The sequence below is a fragment of the Heloderma suspectum genome, chromosome 1, assembly GCF_057233095.1.
Source record: "Heloderma suspectum isolate Gila_16-S chromosome 1, 16-S_ref, whole genome shotgun sequence".
NCBI lineage: Eukaryota > Metazoa > Chordata > Lepidosauria > Squamata > Helodermatidae > Heloderma > Heloderma suspectum.
The window spans coordinates 284,017,462-284,038,491 of record NC_139458.1 but is presented as its reverse complement, the minus strand read 5'-3'; the positions used below and the strand labels follow the sequence as shown (position 1 = coordinate 284,038,491).

The window sequence follows — 21,030 nt, the reverse complement described above, 5'->3', positions numbered from 1 at the left end:
AGACAAGGAATATAATAATTTGCAGGGAGGGCAAGGGGTGGAGCAAATGGTCTCCTAGCAAAAGGTCCAGGGTTAAGTCCCTGGCATCTCTAGCTAGCATAGCTATGAAAGATGTCCACTGAACCACTGGAGAGCCTCTGTCATTCAGGGCAGACAATACTCAGCCAGGCTGACCAATGGACTAATTTCACATAAGGCAGTTTAATATGTTCATATGTTCAAATGCCACCAAATGCAGACTTGTCCCATATTACTTGTTGTGCTGCTTTGCGTTATTGTTGCAGATGTGGATGATTACTTCATAGTAGTACTAATATTAGCTTACAGCTAGTTGGTTAGCAACATGGGAACATCAATCCTCATTGGGATCAGGGGAGGAAGGCTTTAATATTGCTCTCCCACAACCCAAATGGATTGCCATTGCAATGTGGAAACAGTTATCTTGGAAGTATCAGGATTGTTGTTGGGGAGGAGAGTAGGGTGTGTGTATGTTTGTGGGGAGGCTGTGTGTGTGTGTGTGTGTGTGTGTGTTAGTGACTGGATGTGTGTGAGCATGTGTGTGTGTGTGTGTGTGAGAGAGAGAGAGAGAGAGAATGAATGGAAGAGAGATGGATTAATGAAGGGGTAAGAAAGAAAGAACAGAAGAGAGAGTAAGAAGAGGTGTCCCACCTACTCTTGATTTTGAACCCACCCACCACCAGCAGTATGTGGCTCCCAACAACTTTCTCACATGGAAATCTAGCCTTCAACCTCCCAAAAGAGTGCCCACTCCTGCCAGAAAGGATTAAAGGGAGTTAATGTAACCCTTCTTGTTCCAACAACCAGCACAGGGGTTGGTTGGTTGGTTGGTTGGTTGGTTGGTTAGTTGAGAGGAGGAAATCACAGTATAGAAAAACTCCTTTTACCCTCTGATGTCTCCCAGCTCCCAGGATGTGGTTTAATATGTATCTATCTATCTATCTATCTATCTATCTATCTATCTATCTATCATCTATCTGTCTGTCTGTCTGTCTGTCTGTCTATCTATCTATCTATCTATCTATCTATCTATCTATCTATCTATCTATCACATTTTAATTCTGCCCTTCCTCCAGGGACCTCCAGGCAGCAAACATAGTTCTCCGCACCCATCTATCCTGCCACCCTTTTACCCACGCACTAGTGACTGGCCCAGGGTCAGTCAGTGAGCTTCATGGCTGACTGCAGATTTGAACTAAGTTCTCCCTAATTCTAGTCCAAAGCACTAACCAACACACCACATTAACGTATTGGCATGGTCTTCCTCCCAGAGAACAGGCTGTGAAACTGAAAGGTAAGGGACTCAGGCACAGCTCTATACCTTGTTCTGTCTTCTCTCTGCATGGAAACGTAAAGGCAGGATATATCCATGTTTTACACACAGAGGCTAAAAATGGCTTTTAAAATATTGAACTTGTGTCCATAGTAAATTAGAATGCCCCTGAAGAACAGGTGGAAATATTTTCAGGTCAAACCAATGGTCCATTGAAAAGTTAATGATTATATATTTTACTGAACAGATAGCCTTTTCTGTTTGGAAAGATAAATAATCACTTACCAGGTGAATGTTGAGAATCTGGAGAGAGGATGTGTATTTGCCATCATTAACGTGGACTACAAACTAATGAATTTGTCAGGCACAAATATATTTAACCTTGGGCATGGGGAAGGCACCTTTGGAGAATCGCTCAGTGAAACTTTCTCCTGTTTCACTGACAGCATGTCCTGAAAGGCTGCATAGTTCTCTCCATGTCTGTGAGTTTTACATCTGATACAGGAAAGGAATAACAGCAAGCAGCAGAGTTAGCAACTGGGCCTGAATCTAAATGAGGGAAGGCAGCAGCATGAAAAATGGGAAAGAAACAGGGGCTCAAAAAGGCTATTGATGCAAAGGCAGCTGTAATGGAGCCAGCAGGCTGCCACACAACTATCAGCCTATTGTAATGATTTACTGCCTCCTTGCTTCCCTCCCTGTTCCTCCAACCATGACTTTGCAGAAGGTTTGGCAAATAGCAGATGCCCGAAACGTTTTGTAGACTTCGCTAAAGTTTTCTTCCGTGATGAGCTTCTAAAATGGAAAGTATTGTAGAGCAATAATCCTTTTCACCTGACCTCTGCTATTATAAAATACTGACACAGATGCAAGTGTGATGGGTGTGGACTGTGCATCATCATCTAATAAAAAAGGCAAAAATATCGGTATCCATGGACTGCCCTGTCTTCCATTTACAGTACCATTTAAGAAACTGCCTTATACCAAGCAAGACCATTGTCCACCTAGCTCAGTACTGTCTACCCTGAATAGCAGCAGCTCTCCAGCATTTCAGACAGGCATCTTTCTCAGCCTGATTCCAGGGACTGAACCTGAGACCTCCTACATGCAAAGCATGTTTAGCATGGACCTACGACCCTTCCCAATAAATTGACTAAGGACTGCTTAGCTCCCAGTGGATTTACTAAGGCCTTCTCTAACCAACACACCACAGTAGTGTATTGGCATGGTCGTGTCTGTGTTTCTATGACTACAACACGCAAACCCATTTTCAGGTTTCTGTCTCATAAAGCTGAGAAGATGAGCTTGAAAACACGTAGTTAATAACTGGTGCAAAATCCCACAAACTACAAGGGACTAAGAACAACCTTCTGTGATCAGGACTGGGGATTAAGTGATCTCCGTAGCACTTTGCTGAAGCACAGTAATTATGCAGATTCAGAAAACATGTAATTTGTATAATTTATTCAGGATACAAAAGTTTGTTTTTTCTTGGAGTAGAATTTGTATGCCCCCACCCCCACCCCAGGTGCATAATATACACAGAGTTGTATTTATTCATGGATGCTTTTAGGACAGAAACTCCATCCTATGTCAGTTTACTCCAGAGTATTTCCCACTGAATTCTTAATTCCAAGTAACCACACACAGAATTGCAGCCTAACCAAAAATGTAGCATTTGCCTAACAAATGTCCAGGTGCAGAATGGTGGGGTCATGATAAGTTGAAGGAAAATCACCAGTCTGAATGCCATGGTCTTGTCTGAAAGGCTGGCTGTGCTGCTGTTAAAGTGTGACACTAGAGGCCAAGGAGGAGATAAACAGAAGTATTTTCAGTGCTTCTTTGACAGCTCTCCTGTATAGTCAGTGTCACTTTATTATTATTCGGGGAGTTGGTGATTGTTATTTACAAGGGTCTTTTTCATACAGAGGGAGACAAATAATGAAAATATGAAATATCATTAAAGCTGTGCCATGTACAAAAATGGAAACTATGAGGTCAAACACTGTTATTAGGATATTCCCTAATTCAGAAAAAAAATCTTCTCAGTGTAAGTGACTTTTAAAAAAAGCTGTGTTTTTTACTACAATCAGGCTGCAATCCTATAGAACCTTACTGGGAATAAGTCCAGTGTTCAATTTAATGTGACCTACTTCTGAGTAGACATGCACAATATAGCACTGTATATTTTTTAATCTTTAAAAAGTAGAAATGTATCATCGCCAGAAGCCCTTATGTCTGAACACAGAGTAAATGTAATTCTTCCTTTTAAAATCAGTGTGTGTGGTTTTTATGGGAGCCTATCAATGCAAGAATCAATAATGAAGTATCCTGATTCCTGGCTATACTTTTAACTTCAATTAATTTACAGTCAGAAAAGTTTGAGCTTTTCTCTTTCTTGCTTTCCAAGTTTTTAACCACAGGGAATAATTACAGTAACGGTTCAAAAAGCTTGATACCAGGGGTACAATGTTAGACAGTTAATCAAACAGATTAATCAATTAACATTGTGTGGCTCAATCAAAACAGCCTCTCCCCTTTTAATTGGCCACTGAGCATGGCACTGAGTTCGGAAAGGCTCTAAAAGCAGCTAGAGACTTCAGAATTCTTTAATTCTAACTGTGTGTACTTTTTACCTGGCTCTGGTTGGTCAATCTTAGAGATATACTAAAAAAAGAGAAAAGGAAAAAAGTGGATCCCATAAGTCACAGATCTAGGGATGGACAGAACACTTACCTTACGTTCCATTCTGTTTCCGCTGGGGGGGGGCACTCCGTCCCTCCCCCCTGAATCCTCGACGGGGGGGAGGCGATCCGGTTCTCCCCCGCGGAATCCTGCCTGGCCGGCTCCACTCTGTGGCCAAGCCGCAGAGCCGCCAGCCGGCTCCGGCCGCCCGCAGCCAGACATCTGGCCGCTGGGCAGCCTGCAGGGATGCAGATGGTGGTGGCCGTAGCTGCCGCCATTTGCATCCCTGTATTTAGCCGTGATAGGCTACATAAGTATTTATGTAGCCTATCACAGCAGGGGGGGAAAAAACCCAGTGTACGCAAATGGCGGTGGCTACGGCTGCTGCCATTTGCATTCCTTATTTTTCGCCGTCTTAGTCTACGTCAATATTTACGTAGACTAAGACGGCGAAAATAAAGGGGAACACAAATAGCATAGTGGGCGCTATTTGCGTTCCTTTTTGATTCACTGTTTTAGCTTACGTAAATATTTATGTAGGCTAAAATGGCGAATCAAAAAGGAACACAAATAGCGGCGCCCACTACGCTATTTACGTTCCCCCTTTATTTTTGCCGTCTTAGTCTACGTAAATATTGACGTAGACTAAGACGGTGAAAAATAAGGAACGCAAATGGCGGCAGCTGTAGCTGCCGCCATTTGCGTACGCGTTTTTTTTAAAACCAGATGTGATAGGCTACATAAGTCTTTACGTAGCCTATCACGTCTATGTAAAAAAAACACACACACAAAGACTGCAAATGGCGGAGGAAGCCTGTTAGAAGACCAGCCGCCGCCACCAAAGCTGCTGCCATCCTGAACATCCGCCCCAGGTAAGTCTTGTCCCGGGGGGGGGGGGTCTGCGGGGGGTGGCAGGCCGTTCCGCCATGGATTTCGGGGGGCCGAATGCCAGTGCATTCAATTCGGATCACTGAGATCCGTGGCGGAATTCTCTGACATCCCTACACAAATCTGCTCATCCCTGCTGTACACCAATCCTCCTCCTCAAGTTAATGCCTGGAATAATTTAAGTCTGTTTCTTTCAGAAAACTAATATGCATCAGTGTATAAAGCAGAACTTTTGAGGGCAACTTATACAAATTATTTCATTAATTAGTTACTAATTCAATAATGTTTTTCTCCTTCCAGTTACGTTTCAATTCCATTGTCTCCTCGTAAGCAATAAGGGTGATATCCAACATTGTACAAACAGGCCATTCCAACAATGGTGTTGGTTCCAGTGGCAGATGGAAACAGTTGGATCCCACCCTAATTGTCAGAGCAACATACCAAAGTTAAGCCATGGCATATGCAAATACATTAACCTTATAGTACGGGATGGTATAAAAAAGGGGGAATCAAAGCCACATTAATTTCGGGTGGGGGAATTATTCAGTGTAAAAATTTTTATCAGAAATAAAATTAAAAACACAAATGTTTCAAAGAAACATTAAAGCATGTTATTTATAATAAGAAATAATAAGGCATATGGAACTCCCTCCTAAAGAATGTGCAGTTGGCCTCATCAGCGATGGCCTTTAAAAAGGCCTTGGATCATTTATTTCAAATAACTTCTGACTATTATTTTAGTGCTATTTTGTTTTGTTAAGAATCCAGATGACTGACTCTTGCTTTTAGATTCTTGATTTTGGACCATTGTTTTATATTTTGACTGTCATGTTTTATGCTGGGCTGAAGAATGTTTTAAGGGGTATGTTGCTGGGTTTTCTATCTGTTGCTATATATCTTAGTTTTGTGATAAATTTTAATTGTGATATGTTATTATTATTATAGGGTTTTTTATTATGTTTGTAAGTTGCCTTGAGAGGACATTGTCCTATAAGGTGGCCTAGCAAAATCCTAATAAATAAATGCCCTGCTATTTTTCATCACAAACCAGAAAAAGATTTATTTACTCTTTTGGTCTGATCCAGCTAAGGGTAAATTTACACAAACAAGTAAGTTTCCTGGAGGCGTATCCCTATCTAGGGATGTACGAAAGTCACTTACCTTTTCGAAGGGTGACATTCGTGGGGGGGGGGAGGCGCTCCCCCCTCCCCCCGCAATTCTCTCCGGCCGGCTCCGCTCCGCGGAGATTCCACAGAGCTGCTGGCCGGGGCCACCCACAGCCAAACATCCGGCTGCTGGGCAACCTGCAGGGATGCAAATGTGAGCTGCCGTAACCGCCGCCATTTGTGTCCCTGTATTTTGCTGTGATAGGCTACGTAAGTATTTATATAGCCTATCATGTAAAAAAAAAAAAAAACAGCAAACGCAAATGGCGGCACTCAGCAGCTACGGCGGCCTCCATTTGCGTTCCCCTTTTTTTGCCGTTTTAGCTTATGTAAATATTTACGTAGGCTATTTCGGGGGGGGGAAGGGAACGCAAATGGTGTAGGGGCCGCCATTTGCGTTGCCTTTTTTTGCCATTAATAGCCTGCGTAAATATTTACGTAGGCTAAAATGGCAAAAAAAAGGGAACGCAAATGATGGCCACCGTAGCCGCCGCCATTTACGTTCACCATTTGTTTGGTTTTTTTGCTGTGATAGGCTATGTAAATACTTACGTAGCCTATCACGGCCTCTGCACGGATGCAAATGGCATCCCTGCATTAGCCGTAAATAGGCTACGTAATTATTTACATAGCCTATTACGGCTATAATGAGGAAGCGAATGGCGGCCACAGACACGGCCGCCATTCACAAGTCAGCGCGGACGGCAGCAGGTAAGTGCTCCATTCCACGCGCCTTTCATGGGGGGAGGGCGGGGAGCTTCGTTCCGCCACGGATTTCAGGGGGCCAAATGCACTGGCATTTAGCCTCACTGAGATCCGTGGTGGAATTCTCTGACATCCTTATCTCTGTCTGTGTTAGCAACCTGGCATATGCAGCACATTTGTTTCCAGACCATGCGATGCTTCATCCAGCAGCCAGAGCAGTGCACAGGATATCAGGAACAGCCCCAACTATCTGTTTGGGAAGCAGGAGAAGAAACACAGCATAAGTGTTCACCCCCCCCCCAGTCACATGACTGGCACCATTGTCAGTAGATTGCCTCCAGTTCTCCTGCTTACACCCAGGAGCTTGCAGAAGGACAACCAACCATTCCCTTCTCCCCGGTGCACCCCCATGTACTCACAAAATCAGGGGAAATGGGTTAGAGGCAGCTTTCATGAGTATAGCTCCAGTCATGCATCCTGACCTGAGGAAAGGCCTTTGGGATGGTTTATAGGGCTGCATTTGTAGGGGGCATGGGGAATTTCCTACACAAGTTCCCTTGTGTGTGAGCAGGAGCATTGGATACAGCCCAATATTCTGAGTGGAACTATATACAGCCTTGGAAACTAGTAGATGGGGCTTTGTAATGGCAGGAAGTAGTCATACAGCAACCCACTGCTCTGCATTTCTACAGTTGGATTGGAGTCACTGAGCCTTTTCCACACATGAGGCACGTGGCTGAAAACATTTTTTTTTCTTTTTTGCCTAACCAACTTTGTAATGGAAAAGTAAAAAATGAAATAGGTCAAAATGCACATTTGAGTTAAAACATCTCTTCTAATTTCTGCTGCACATCAATAATGATCACACATTCACATAAATTGCATAAAGAGGTTGTGAGTTGACTGTCATCCTCTAGGGCACAATCTTATGCATCTTTAGACAGAGAAAAGTCCTATAACTCCCAGCATGGCTAGCTGGGAAATGCTGGGAGTTGTAGGATTTTTTTCTGTCTAAACATGCATAGGATTGCACCCTAAATATCTTTCGTATGGATTCTGATTGTGAGGGAGGAGCTTGGGTTCATGATGTTCCAAACATTGCATTTTATTTAATGAAGTTTAATCTATTAATTTTGTTTGTTTGTTATACCTTATTCCCATATAGCTCCTTACTGCAGCTTAAACCGCATTGTGAAGAATGGTGGAATTGTAAATAAAACCAGGGGCACAGTTGGCAGCGTAGTTCACTATTATTGTAAGCCTGGATACAGAATAATTGGCCATAGCAATGCAACCTGTAGACATCGCCCAGATGGCATGTATCAGTGGGATTTCCCTCTTCCTCTCTGCCAAGGTAAGAATTTTACACATTTTATTAATAACTTGCAACTTTAAAAGAGCATTGTTGTGGTAGCACTGGTTTTAGGAGTTGAGGAAATCCTGTCCCCAAAACCTGGTTCCCTAGAGACACCAACACATATATCCCATTGCAATGCCCAAATACACACAGGGGGCATGCTGTTGAGTAGAGCTAGGGATGTATGAAAGTCACTCACCTTTTCTAAGGGTGACATTCGCGGTAGGGGGGAGGCGCTCCATCCCTTCCCCCGAAATTCTCCCCGGCCGGCTCTGCTCCGCGGCTACTCCACGGAGCCACTGGCCAGGGCTGCCCGCAGCCTGCACAGGGACGCAAATGGCGGCTGCTGTAGCCGCCGCCATTTACGTCCCTGTATTTTGCTGTGACAGGCCATTTGTGTTCCTTTTTTTTTTGCCGTGATAGGCTACGTAAATACTTACGTAGCCTATCACGGCCTCCGCAGGGAAACAAATGGCATCCCTGTGTTAGCCGTGATAGGCTATGTAAGTATTTACGTAGCCTATCATGGCTATAATGAAGAAGCAAATGGCGGTCGCAGACGCCATTCGCAAAGCAGCGTGAACAGCAGCAGGTAAGTGCTCTGTTTCGCGTGCCTTTCATGGGGTGGGGGTGGGGGCTTCATTCCACCATGGATTTCGGGGGCTGAATGCACTGGCATTCGGCCTCACCGAGATCCGTAGCGGAATTCTCTGACATCCCTAAGTAGAGCTGTGTTTTCACCACAGCAGTTCCTGCAGAAGCAACGTGCCATTGTGTCATTAAAAAGTAGTTGCCGTCTTCACCCTTGAGAGAACTTCTGTTGTGATAACAGCATCCATACTGCATGCTGTGCATTCAGAATAATAATACTTAGAACTTACATAGCTCATTTCAGGTGTTCAGCATGCCATAATATATTTATTGTCTTGAAGTCCTTACAGCAGCTCTGCAAGGTAGGCCACTATTACTACTCCCCATGTTGTAGATGGGAGACTAGGCTAAGTGGCTTGTTTAAGGCCACCCAGAAAGTTTGTGGCAGAGGTAAAATTTTAATTAATGATTTCATGGATCACACTTCACTTTCTTTCAATCATTGCTACAGAACAGAAATAAAATAGATAATGATTCCCCCCCCCCCAGAATTTTAAACAAAAACATTTTACCCTCTAGGAAAACTAACAAATCCTCTTGGGAACTAATTAGCAGCACACATGCTTACTTCATTTTCTGTATTTATTTGTGGAATTTTTCCAAAGGAGGCCCTTTCATTATGTTTGAAGTACCAATAAAACTGATTCCATTGGGCTTAACTTGTAATTAAGCACCAGAATTACATGGTAAATTGCAAGGTAAATAGTGATTGAAATCTAATTTGTCTGTGTTCATTATTTTAGAAAATGGTGCTGTTCCTTTCTGTAACTGTTCCATGACAGTTTCAGTTTTCATAAGCACACATCTCTTAACTTGGGTTAAGCTGGTTAGTTGAGATGGTACTTTTTATTTCCCATCTCCTCAAGTGGAAACTCAGTGATTAATGCTCTTGCTGCTGCATAAAGAACTTGACTCCCTTCCAAGGACTAATAATTTATTGTTATTACTATTACGTTCAGCTGGTGAAACAGCAAAATAAAAATAAAAATTACAAGCAGCAACACATTCCAAATAGTTATACCTGAAGAAAATAGGATTATGGTTGCTGAAGCATTTCTATCATAATATCTTTTGTCTAGTTTCCCAGTTGCTGTGCTTGGATTTTTTACTTCTTTCCAGTTTTGGGAAAGGGAAAGAAGAATGTTTCCCAGGCCAAGGGATCTGGATCTACTCCTAAGAGATTATTTAGCCAAGTTTTGATAAAAAAATTTTTTTTATCTTTTTAAGTACTCCTAAATACTTCCATTCACTTTTTCTATCAGGATGCAATTTCTCTTGCCCTGAATTTGTCTTTCTAACTGGGAATATAATATGGAGATAAACTGACATTTGGATTATGAGGTGAAGTGATTCCATCCAAGCCCTTGAATTTACTCGGTGTAATTAATTTAATGCATTATTTCAGAAATGGAAAATGTACTCCAAAATGGAAAACGTTATACATTCTACCCCAAGCCTTAATGTACAAAATGGAATTTGTGCATTTTCCCCATCGGAGATAGAGAGTACACTCACGCAACTACTTGCCTTCCAAGCAGCCCTGAGAGGAATCTCAGCATGGAGGATCTATTTTGACATCGATTATTCAAATGTAATAATACAAAATAGTCACCTGTTTGCTTATCTATGTATGGCATAATCCTATGGGATGCGCCCTAGCAACTCATAAGCCTCCAAACTCGGAGGCTTATGCGTATCCAATGCAGCTAGATGGGTGATCTCAGCCATCCAGTGGGGACTTTGGGGAGGGGGAAGGAAGGAGCCTGGGAATGGCTGAGGATACTTCATAGCCCCATGTCCCCAGTCCCCTCCCTGCCCCCAGGAATGCCTCCTTTTCCCAATCTCCGTGCTCTGTTTTGCAAATATGGAGAGGTAGCCGGTGCGGTTCTCTCCATGCTGTCTATGAGGGGAGGGGGTGGGTAGTGCGGTTTCCTGGCTTCCAGCTCGGAGCTCTGTCTACGAGTTTGGAGCCAGGAAACTGAACAATCCTATATCCCCCCCGCACACACACCGCTGTCTAGGGGACCTGGAATTGCTCTCATTAATTAGTACCCTACGTTTCTACCAGGAAACGGCACTCAAGACAGCTAACCACAATAAAAGGCAATATTTAAAATAAAAATATAATTAAAAATAGAACAAATGTATTAAAACACAATTAAAAAACCTCAACAGTAAAAGAATAAAAGAGCACTTAACCCACACCAAAGGCCTAGTTGACTACAAATGTCTTTATTAGTAGTACTCTTAGTAGCAATGATTGCTTTTGAATTTTTTTCCTCCTCCTCCTCCTCTTTTTTATTATTGGACCCCATTGCACAACTGTTGCAAAGTGAGTCGCTTACCAGCACTAATAGGATAAATGTAGTGCAATGCATGTATTATTTTTTCCTGTACAGTAGCAAATACGATAGCATTAATGATAACTTCCTGAGGCAAACAGCTTTTCTGCTCCCCCCTCCCTTTTCAGCTGTATCCTGTGGTATTCCAGAATCTCCTGGAAATGGTTCAGTCTGGGGTAATGAGTTTATTTTGGGCAGCAGAGTGATATATGAATGTAATGAGGGCTTCAAGCTAGAGCCTAGTCAACAAGCAACAGCCGTGTGTCAAGAAGATGGATTGTGGAGCAATAAAGGAAGGCCACCTGTCTGTAAACGTAAGTATGGAGGTTAGAAAATATGTACACTTTTATACAATACAATTTACTTCATCCTTCTTAGTGGTAACAATTCAACAATATTTTGCCGCCCTGCCCACTTCCCTTAAATCTTCAAACCTCACTGTTGCTTAGCACTTCCATTAACATGTTGACTCCTCTGTGTTTCACTCTTTCTATATTCTCACTCCTGTAAAACCCACACTCATGAGTGAATGAAACATTTCTGATCAGACTGAGCATCAGCTGGATAATATATTTCCCAGCTGATGATCAGCTATCAGCTGGGTGGTGGAGAAAGGACCACTGTTCTAATGCTGCTGTTTGCAGTGCCAGTGCCATGACAGCATTCTTGATCAGGATCACCCAGGCAAGTGTAATTTTTTTCTTGATCAGGATCGCCCAGGCAAGCCCAGGCAAGTGTAATTTTTTTCACAGTCCCCACCATGTTCGCAGCATGGAAATAAACACACAACACATATCCAGGCAGACAGTCATCACTACTCATGGACTAACATCAATAAAAATGTCCGTGGACAATTTTAACATCATCTCATGAATGGCAGACCAAAACAGGGCAGTCTTTGAAGCTTCGCAGCTTTGAAGATGCTAGAGGGCCCCCCCAAACCCGAGCACTAGGTGCCACCACTGCTGCCGCTCTTCCTTACATCAGCTGTCAAGGGCTGGCGTGGGGAAAAGAGCATTGGGAGACACCCCCCAGCCTCTCGCCCTGGAGTCCAGCAGGTGGGGGGAGAAGAGAAAAGGTGCCTCCTTCTTCCCTCCACCCCCATCTGCTACAGCGGCAGTAGCAAGGGACAAGCTGGTCATTTTCCCCAAGGCCAGGAGAACTTACAGAAAATGACCAGCCTCTCCCGTGCCACTGCCGCTGTAGCACTGATGGGGGGAGGATGAGAGGCACTGTCTTCTTCCCCTCTTCTTACTGAGGGAACTGGTGTCCGGGGGCAGACCAGCATCTTCTCGCCAGGCTTCAGGCTCCAATCAGGTGCTCGCACCATCCCTGCACACACACAGGGATAGAGGAAGAGAGGGACGGTGGGCGGGGAATCGGCAGAAACAGGAAGAGTTACTCCAATGATAGCCACCTTCTTTAAGAGCAAGAAAAGAGCACAACGCTCGAGTGTGATCTGTGCTTGCACATTCAGTGAAGTACTGGAATGGAGAAACAGGGTGAGTGTGAATAATCACGTTTTAATGTGATGGAATTTAACTCGCCAGTCTACCGAATTCAATGCACTAGCAGAAACAATGTAGATCCTCCCTTATTCTCTACTATGTCAACAAGTATGCTGGCATTCTTTCTTTTGTCTTTTTTTGCATTCCTATTTTTGCTGATGAATGAATGTGTAGAAGTGCACCGTTTGCTGTCTGTGTTCATGTAAAACCTGCTAATTTCCTGTTTTCCTGGGGCCCTGTAACTTCAATTATATTAGACTGGATTTCCTATGAAAACAGAATGGTAGACACTTTCACCACACAACGGAGCTGTTTTTGTTGTTGCTTTACCTTACTTTTTTCCTCCTTAAAATATACTTTCAAAATGTGTCTGCAAGACTAAGCTGAATCTCCATTTGGAAAGCTCTAGCCAGCTTCAGGACAACTTGTAATAAGATTCATTAACTCTGAAATGTTACTTAGCCTGCCTTTCACTCTAAAAGTACAATCTTTATACCAGCTAACTCAATCACAAAGCCTGCATTGTTTTCAATAGTTTAGGATTGGTCTGTAACACCTTTTCCTATCTAAAATGGGAATGGAAAATTGCCTGTCACAAGTTACACTTCCTTGAAAGTAGCCATCATAATTCATTGGAACAAGGATTCTAGGTCCTTCTGGCTGGCTTTTTCACATGCAGATGATATAGGCATGACTAATGGGGGTGAATGAAGGAACTGACACACACACACACAAGGAAACCTATTGCTGAAGATCTTGACGTAGTAGTTTATCTTGGATTAGAATTAGCAGGGGTGCTTAATCATGCCCTTCTTATCAGCAGTGAGTGGCAGACCCAAAGGAATTATTGTAGAAAGCCTGAGCCACTGCACATTGTTTGCGAAGTGATGGATTTGAGCTTTCTGGAGGAAATTTCAAATGTGCACCAAGCAGCAATAGCATCAATAGCCCCTCCCCGCAAAAGGCATTCATTACCTATCCAGATACTGTTATTTTCCACATATGTTTACAGCATTGGAGAAAACAAAAACAGATAAGCAAAACCCTTATAGTCTTTTTTCAGTTGGGAACATGATTCGTGGAGTAATACAGTATTATGGCAGAGGTCAGACTACTGAAAATTCCTAGGATGTATTAATTTATTTATGTGAAGTATCTCTGTACCTGTTTTCTGAAATCAACCATGGTGAATAACATAACAAAAAAATAACAACAGTAAAAACAAAAAAACCTAACAAACGATAATAAAATAATAAATGCAACATTAAAAAAGCATGACTACAATTTAAAAAGCCAAGTTAAAAAGATGTATCCTGACCCACTTCCTGAATGCAGAGAGAGTGGAGACCAGTCACAACTCCAAAGGGAGCATGTTCCAAAGTTTAGGGACAACACAGAGAATGCATACATCTTAGGAATGTTTGCCCAGGAGATGCCTAATGTATCCAGAAGTTGACAATGGTAGCTTTCCTAAGGGGCAAACTACATGTTATACTCAGTCCAAGTAAGGAAGATAAAATAGCCATTGTTAAATGTAGAGCAGCTTTGGGAGGGCACAATTTTGAAAGGTGGAATGGCAAAGGAATGGGGACACTTTAAAGCTAACACTTTTCCCACTGGCCACTTTTCTGCTCCATATCACTGTTTTCCTCCTATGAAGGAATGTGTGCAATGTGCCTGCTCATACATTGAAGATACTCCAGATTGGAGGCAGCCTAGTCTAGGGTCATACAAGTAGTGCATGTGCAAGAGATGCCATACTAATATGGGTTCCGTGGATTTCCTCCATCTGTTCTCCACTAACAAATTATGGTAGTCGTAATGTTGCCTTCTTTGGGCCAAAACAGACATTAATTTTTATTTTTACTCTAGATTCGGTGGAAGGGCCCCAATCCAGATCTTAAAAGCCTCACCATCCTCCACACTAGGGTCTTGATCTACGTTGGGGGCCCTGCACCTCCTCTAAAGTAAAAATTAAAGGAAAATTGACATAAGGTGCTAGATACATATTTAAAGTAATGTCCTTTTTGGCCTTTTGTTCTTCTCTTGAGGCAATGATTCAGTTGGCAGGGTGAATTTAAATGCTTCTTCTGGAAGATCAGAGATCAGCTAATTTCCTAGAGAATTTCATTCTTTTGACAAAGTGGTTAAAGTAGCAGCATATTCCTCATTTTTTAAAAAGGAGCTGAGAAGAGAAGCAGGCTCCTACGGCTGTTCAAGAGCACAACTGGAGTTTCTTCAGTTTCCATTCATTCACTGTCCCCACATGCCAGCTTCAGCAGGGAAAGGATTGAGAGAGTTTCACCAGGAGCATGCTATGCAGACTACTGCCAAATGTGTCTGCACTCTGCATCTGTTTATGGCATTCCCTGCCCTCTGTTCCCTTGCTTCTTGCATGGGCCACCTCAATGCCCCACTGAAGCACTTAGCAATCCTGTGTTGACATGTGGCCTTCCCAGCTTCCTTGGCTTTTGAACATTTATATGAAGAGTGCTACTTCATTTTAGATGTACTGGCTGGACATGAGCTTATCAAAACAGTGGTGAATGTGGCATCCTAATAGGACAGGTGAGTATCTGCCCTCCCATCCTTTCCCCCTCCCTACCCCAGACAGGTGGATGGCATTGGCTGATGCTGATAGCACCAGCCATCTGCTCTGAGTTACATATGGGGTCTTGATCCAGCAGAGCGCCATGTATTCCCTGGGGACTGGATGCAGGAATCCAGGAGTGGGGATGCAGAGCACCCTTTTGTGGGCAGGGGACTTACATACCAATCACCTGGACTGGACTGGATTGGAAAGACGGAGTAAAAAACTGTTGCCAAATTTACAGGTCACAGCTCAGCTTTGGGAACAAGCTCATTCTCCAAATTCACAAGCTCATTCACATCTTTCTCCTGATTTTATCTGCCTTTGACCCACACACATTCTAAGAAGCCCAGTCAATTTCAACTGGAGATGAAGAGATTGTCGGGGTGGTGGGGGTGGTTTTCTCTTGACAATTGCACATTGTCTTTGCACAATCCCTATTGACCAAGCCCCCAAGCCCATGAGGCCTCATTGTCTGTTTTCTCAGCAGTTACAGAAACATGGTTGATTCTGTCAGATTGCTTATTGCCTGCAGAGGGGAAAATGAATATAGGCAAATATTTTCTAACATCTGTTTATTTTCCCACTCTATCGCCACTGCTTGCATGGTTATTTCAGGCATTATTTCATCATTACTGCTGATATGTTTTCTTTATAATTAATTATGTTGTTTCTTCTGTACAGGGGGTTTTAAAGGATTTTTCTTTGGTTTAAACATAGTTATGTTTCCTTAGTGATCTGGTTTGCATTGGGTACATATGCTGTTAAAACTCCTTGATTGTTTTTCCTTTGTAGAAAATGTTTTCTTCACTTTCTAAGCTGTTTTCATGACTGTGTCATGGCATTTTCTTTTCTGTGGTTGATAAACATGAACTTTCTGACATGCCATTATCATTTGGGAGAGATGGCTATATACAACATCTTTCATAATTCTGTTTATTATACTAACACCACCTTTCTGCATATCAAAATGTCTTGCTGCATCTTTGGGTCATCTCCCTCTCTCTCTCTCCCTCTGCCTCCCCCCCCCCTTTTTGCAGCAGTCAAGCCTTACATTATCAACCAGGGGCATCAAAATCTACTTAAAGTTTTGTTAATTCTTTGTTTAAGGAAGCACAGCAGGAAAATGTGCTTCCTTAAAAATGTGGAGGATGGCCCAAATCACATCCATAACAGAAAACTGGAGCCTTGGTTTTAACTGGGATTATTTTTAGTGTGTTTAGTGTTTTATTTATTTTCCTGTAAGCCCACTTGAAACCTGTGTGAGTGAGTGAGTGAGTGTGTGTGTGAGAGAGGGAGGGAGGGAGGGAGGGAGGGAGGGAGGGAGCATATGCATTTAGTAAAATAATAATAATGTAAAGATTAAAACCAGTTTCTAAAACCTTGGAAGAAGGGACACAGAGAGGTCATTGTAGTTTATTTTCTTCTGAAAGAGAAGTTAGGTTGCTTTGATGTCTAAAGAGTCTGCCCTATTTTGTAAAATATTACATATTTCCACTATCCAAATATTACATGTTTTCACTATCCAAATACTTTGTTGTTGTTGTTGTTGTTCAGTCGTTCAGTCGTGTCCGACTCTTCGTGACCCCATGGACCATAGCACGCCAGGCCTTCCTGTCCTGCGCTCTCTCCCGGAGTGTGCTCAAGTTCATATTCATTGCATCCGTGATGCTATCTAGCCATCTCATCCTCTGCCGTCCCCTTCTCCTTTTGCCTTCAGTCTTTCCCAGCATCAGGGTCTTTTCCAGGGAGTTTTCTCTTCGCATTAGGTGGCCAAAATATTGGAGCTTCAGCTTCATTATCTGTCCTTCCAATGAGCACTCAGGGTTGATTTCCTTTAGGATGGACTGATTTGACCTCCTTGCAGTCCAGGGGACTCGTAAGAGTCTTCCCCTTCATGGATCACTGCCTTGTTGTGGCGAAGGGGCTTGCGTAACTCAGTGAAGCCATAAGCTATGCCGTGCAGGGCCACCCAAGACGGACAGGTCATGGCAGAGAGTTCTGACAAAATGTGGTCCACTGGAGAAGGAAATGGCAACCCACTCCAGTATTCTTGCCAAGAAAACCCCATGGAACGTATCCAAATACTAGAGTCCCACAAAATATTGTATGAAGACACTGAAGACAGATTTGGAGCAGCTTCCTGCATTGAAGAGATGGCTGTGAAATTTTCAGAAAAAGCCAGAAGGCTTTTGACAGGGACATCAAAACATCTTGTGGGAACAGTGGGAAGGGGATTTTACACACCTCTAAGTTGCCACTGAATTTCTCCCAAGGTGATATTTAAAGCAAGTGTCAAAGTTCCTGCCTGGCCAAAACTATTGAGAAATTTGGAGGAAGTTTTAAACAAAAGTTATAAAACACTTTCATACCTCCATACCAAAAAAAACAAAATTCAGTATATCCAAACCCACTATGCCCACTTAATGTCATGCTTCATGTAATGCTATTGGTGCACCTTTAATTTGAGTAGCTTTCATCTCGACTTCTCAAGTGGAAAGCAAGATGGTAATATATGTATACTCTGTCTCTCTTGTGACCTTAGAAAAGGTTAGCATTCTGGTGGAGGAATAGACTGGGATGAAAAAGGGTTTGATAATTATTTGAGGTGCAGCCTAAGCTCACCACTCTCTTTCTTTATTACTTATATATTACACAAATTTGTATGCCACTTTCCAGTAGAATTATCAAAGTGGTTAACATAATAATTAATAATGATGATGATCATAATAAATATAGCAATAAAATACAATAAAATAATCAGTGCTCAACAATAGAACAACTATGCTGGCTGGGTCACACCTCAGGGACAGCCCGCATAAAGTGGTAGGTCTTAAGCAGGTGTCCAAAGATCAAATTGTAGATGCCTATCTAAAATCAGTTGGGAGCACATTCCAATTTGGGGGAAGATACAATCTTTAGGAGTTTGTACTGCTCACCTCAGAGAAAAGCATTAGAACCAGCACTGAAATTTTTCTCCAACTTAGATTAAAATCTGAGCCAGAGAAGAATTCCCAGTTTCTTTATCCTGTTACTCAGCCCCTCCCCAACTCAAATCCCCTTCCTTTTAAACAACACTTACCCAGCTGGGGCTACAGGAAGAGGGAATGTGAGAGAAACACATTTTTTCCCTTCCCCGCCCTCTCCAGCACAATAGTAGCACCCAGGAAGAAAGGTCTCTGTGGCTCTAGGGAAATGTAGTTCTAAAAGAGTAACTTCCAAAGTTGGATAATTAACTGAGCTCTTTCTTTCTTTCTTTCTTTCTTTCTTTCTTTCTTTCTTTCTTTCTTCCTTCCTTCCTTCCTTCCTTCCTTCCTTCCTTCCTTCTTTCTTTCTTTCTTTCTTTCTTTCTTTCTTTCTTTCAAGTAGCACTTTGTTTTCCAATCCAATGTGAGGTGGGAATGTGTGTGAGTGGGTGGAGAATTTGTGTGTCACTAATACTTAAGATTCGTGAGAGATCAGTTCTACAATCCATCCAACCTTTCATTTTGCAAAGGTAATGGCTGCAACCCAGCACAAAGTAAGCTGTGCATAAGCCCACTGAAATTAATGCTGATAACTCTGTTTTTATTTTATCTTGAGAGTCAGTGTGCTGGAGTGGTCAGAGTGTTGGACTGGGACTTGGGAGACCTGTGTATTCAAGTCCCCACTCAGCCATGAAGCTCACTGGGTGACTTTGGACAATCACTCACTGGCAGCCTAACATACCTCATAGGGTGGTTGTGAGGATAAAATGGAGAGGAGGACTATGGGTTCCTTGCAAGAGGGAAAAAGGTGGGATATAAATGTAATCATAAAAATCTATTTTGTCTTTATTACTCAAATTTTTATACTGTTTTCCACAGAGGTATCAAAGCAGTCGGTGAACATAAAATGTAATGTCATATTTTAGTGTTGTTTTGATGGCAATAAACCGACCCAATAAAATTTAATCAGAAATAAAACTGCACACTCTACTGTGTGTGACAGAGCATAGCTGGCTGGGTCATACTTCAGGGAAAGCCCGTGTGAAGAGATGGGTCTTGAGAAGGTGTCTAAATGTCAGAACTGTGGGGGCCTGTCTAATGACAGGTGGTAAAGCGTTCCAGAGGGTGGAAGTGTTCACTACAAGTGTTCCTGAGGCAAACTTCAGGAGCATGTGGCACCCTCAGAAGTGTTCCCTCAGATGATTGCAGAGATTGGGGCAGAGACATAAGGGGTGAGGTGTTCCCTAAGGTAATCCGCTCCCAAGTTTCTTAGGAACTTGTATGTTAACAACAACACTTTAAACACTGGCCTGGTAGCTTATTGGCAGCTAGTACAGTTCTTTTAGCAAGGATTTAAACTGCTGTCGGAAAGAGGTCCTAGTTAGCAGCCTTGCCACTGCATTCTGCACCAGACCAAACCCAAAGATAGCCCCACATAAAACACATTACAATAATCCAGTCTTGAAGTTACCAGTGCTTGAACCACACCATGGCTAAGCTATCATAGTTTTGGATCGGAGCTACTAGCAACAGTCAGACTAGAGGAGTTAACATCATCAGTCCAGTTAAGTCACACAGAGTTGTATCTCCAGCACTGCTACAAGGCAAAGCTGGTAGTTCTTTGCCTTCCCCAGTATTGTGGAATGGCATACATAGGGACTTGGAAGTACTTTTAAAGCTCTGGATTAATCCTCTGTTTTGGCAGTGCACATGAGTATTGGTGTAGGTAAATAATCTCATTCTAGTGATATGACATATAATCATACTTGAAGGATGTAATTACATTTGCTGCACTATACTTGGAAGCAGGCAGCAGCAGTTAATACATACATCAACAGAAACAAATCAGCAAAGAAAGAAGACAGCTTTTTCTCCACATCTAGATGAACCTAACATCCTCTCTGATTCAGATACTGTGAGTAAAAATAGCAAGTGTCACTGGTGTCTGTGATGTATAAGAGGGAGACTGATGGGTGCCTGAATAAATTGTTCTATATACAGCAACTGTTAAGTATGCTGTGTTTTAATTCTAGATCATAGCAATTTTGATAAATCAGAAGAATTTACTGCATGGTATAAACAGCTTTCTACTGTCACTTATCTATTTATGAACAGCTTTACATATTCCTTTATTATGCTATAGGCATTATCTTCTTCCTTCACCATGCAGACACAGAGAGAGAAAGAGGGAAAGAGAGAGAGAAACAAGGTCACATTGGTGACTTTGGGGCAGTCATTATTTGTGTTGGCAGCGCCTAACAGATTGCGGGAGAAAGGGTATGGAGGAGGGTGACAAACCACGTTGAAACTGATGTGGGTTAATAAACTGGCCACGTTGGTTAGAGCACAGATTAGGACATTTGGGAGGGAAAAGGCAGGTCAGGCTGCCTGGTGGCTGAAACCCTCAGCCTGGACCATGTGCTGGGGGCGTGGTGGGGAGCTCAGGGGTCGGGGCTCATGGTGGCGCAAACTGCTCATGCGAACCCCTCCTGTGCCACTATGTGGCCACTAACCTGCCTCCCCTCATGCTGGGATGGGTGTTAAAGCCACACCTCTCAGGATACCATAAGGGGATTCCCACCATAGGGAGCAAGGAGCCCCAATCCTGCTTCCCCCCCAAAAAAAAAATTGGGTCCTACCCAATGCCTTCCCTGCCACAAAGCTGTGACAGATAAAATAAACCATTTACCTCATCGATAGTTCCATTAACATATATACAAGCTTAATCTTGCTATGGGGATGGTGAAAATCCTGCATAGCTAGGCCAATTGTGTGTGCAGGTAAAATTCCTTCCCAGCCCCGTTAACTGGCCGCTAACATATATCCCTAGCAAGATGCCCTGAGCAACCTTTTATGCTTTTTGGCATGGGTAGGTAAGTCC

At 42.8% G+C, this 21,030-nt stretch overlaps 1 protein-coding gene across 1 annotated transcript in view; it reads left to right on the top strand.

Annotated features, from left to right (window-relative positions):
* CSMD1 (CUB and Sushi multiple domains 1) overlaps positions 1 to 21,030 on the top strand; it is a 1,446,416-nt gene that overhangs the window by 1,323,241 nt on the left and 102,145 nt on the right. Inside the window, exons 49-50 of the mRNA XM_084811779.1 lie at positions 7,901 to 8,089; positions 11,214 to 11,399. Of these exons, the coding sequence (XP_084667905.1) occupies positions 7,901 to 8,089; positions 11,214 to 11,399 (375 nt within the window). The remainder of the gene's footprint in view (positions 1 to 7,900; positions 8,090 to 11,213; positions 11,400 to 21,030) is intronic.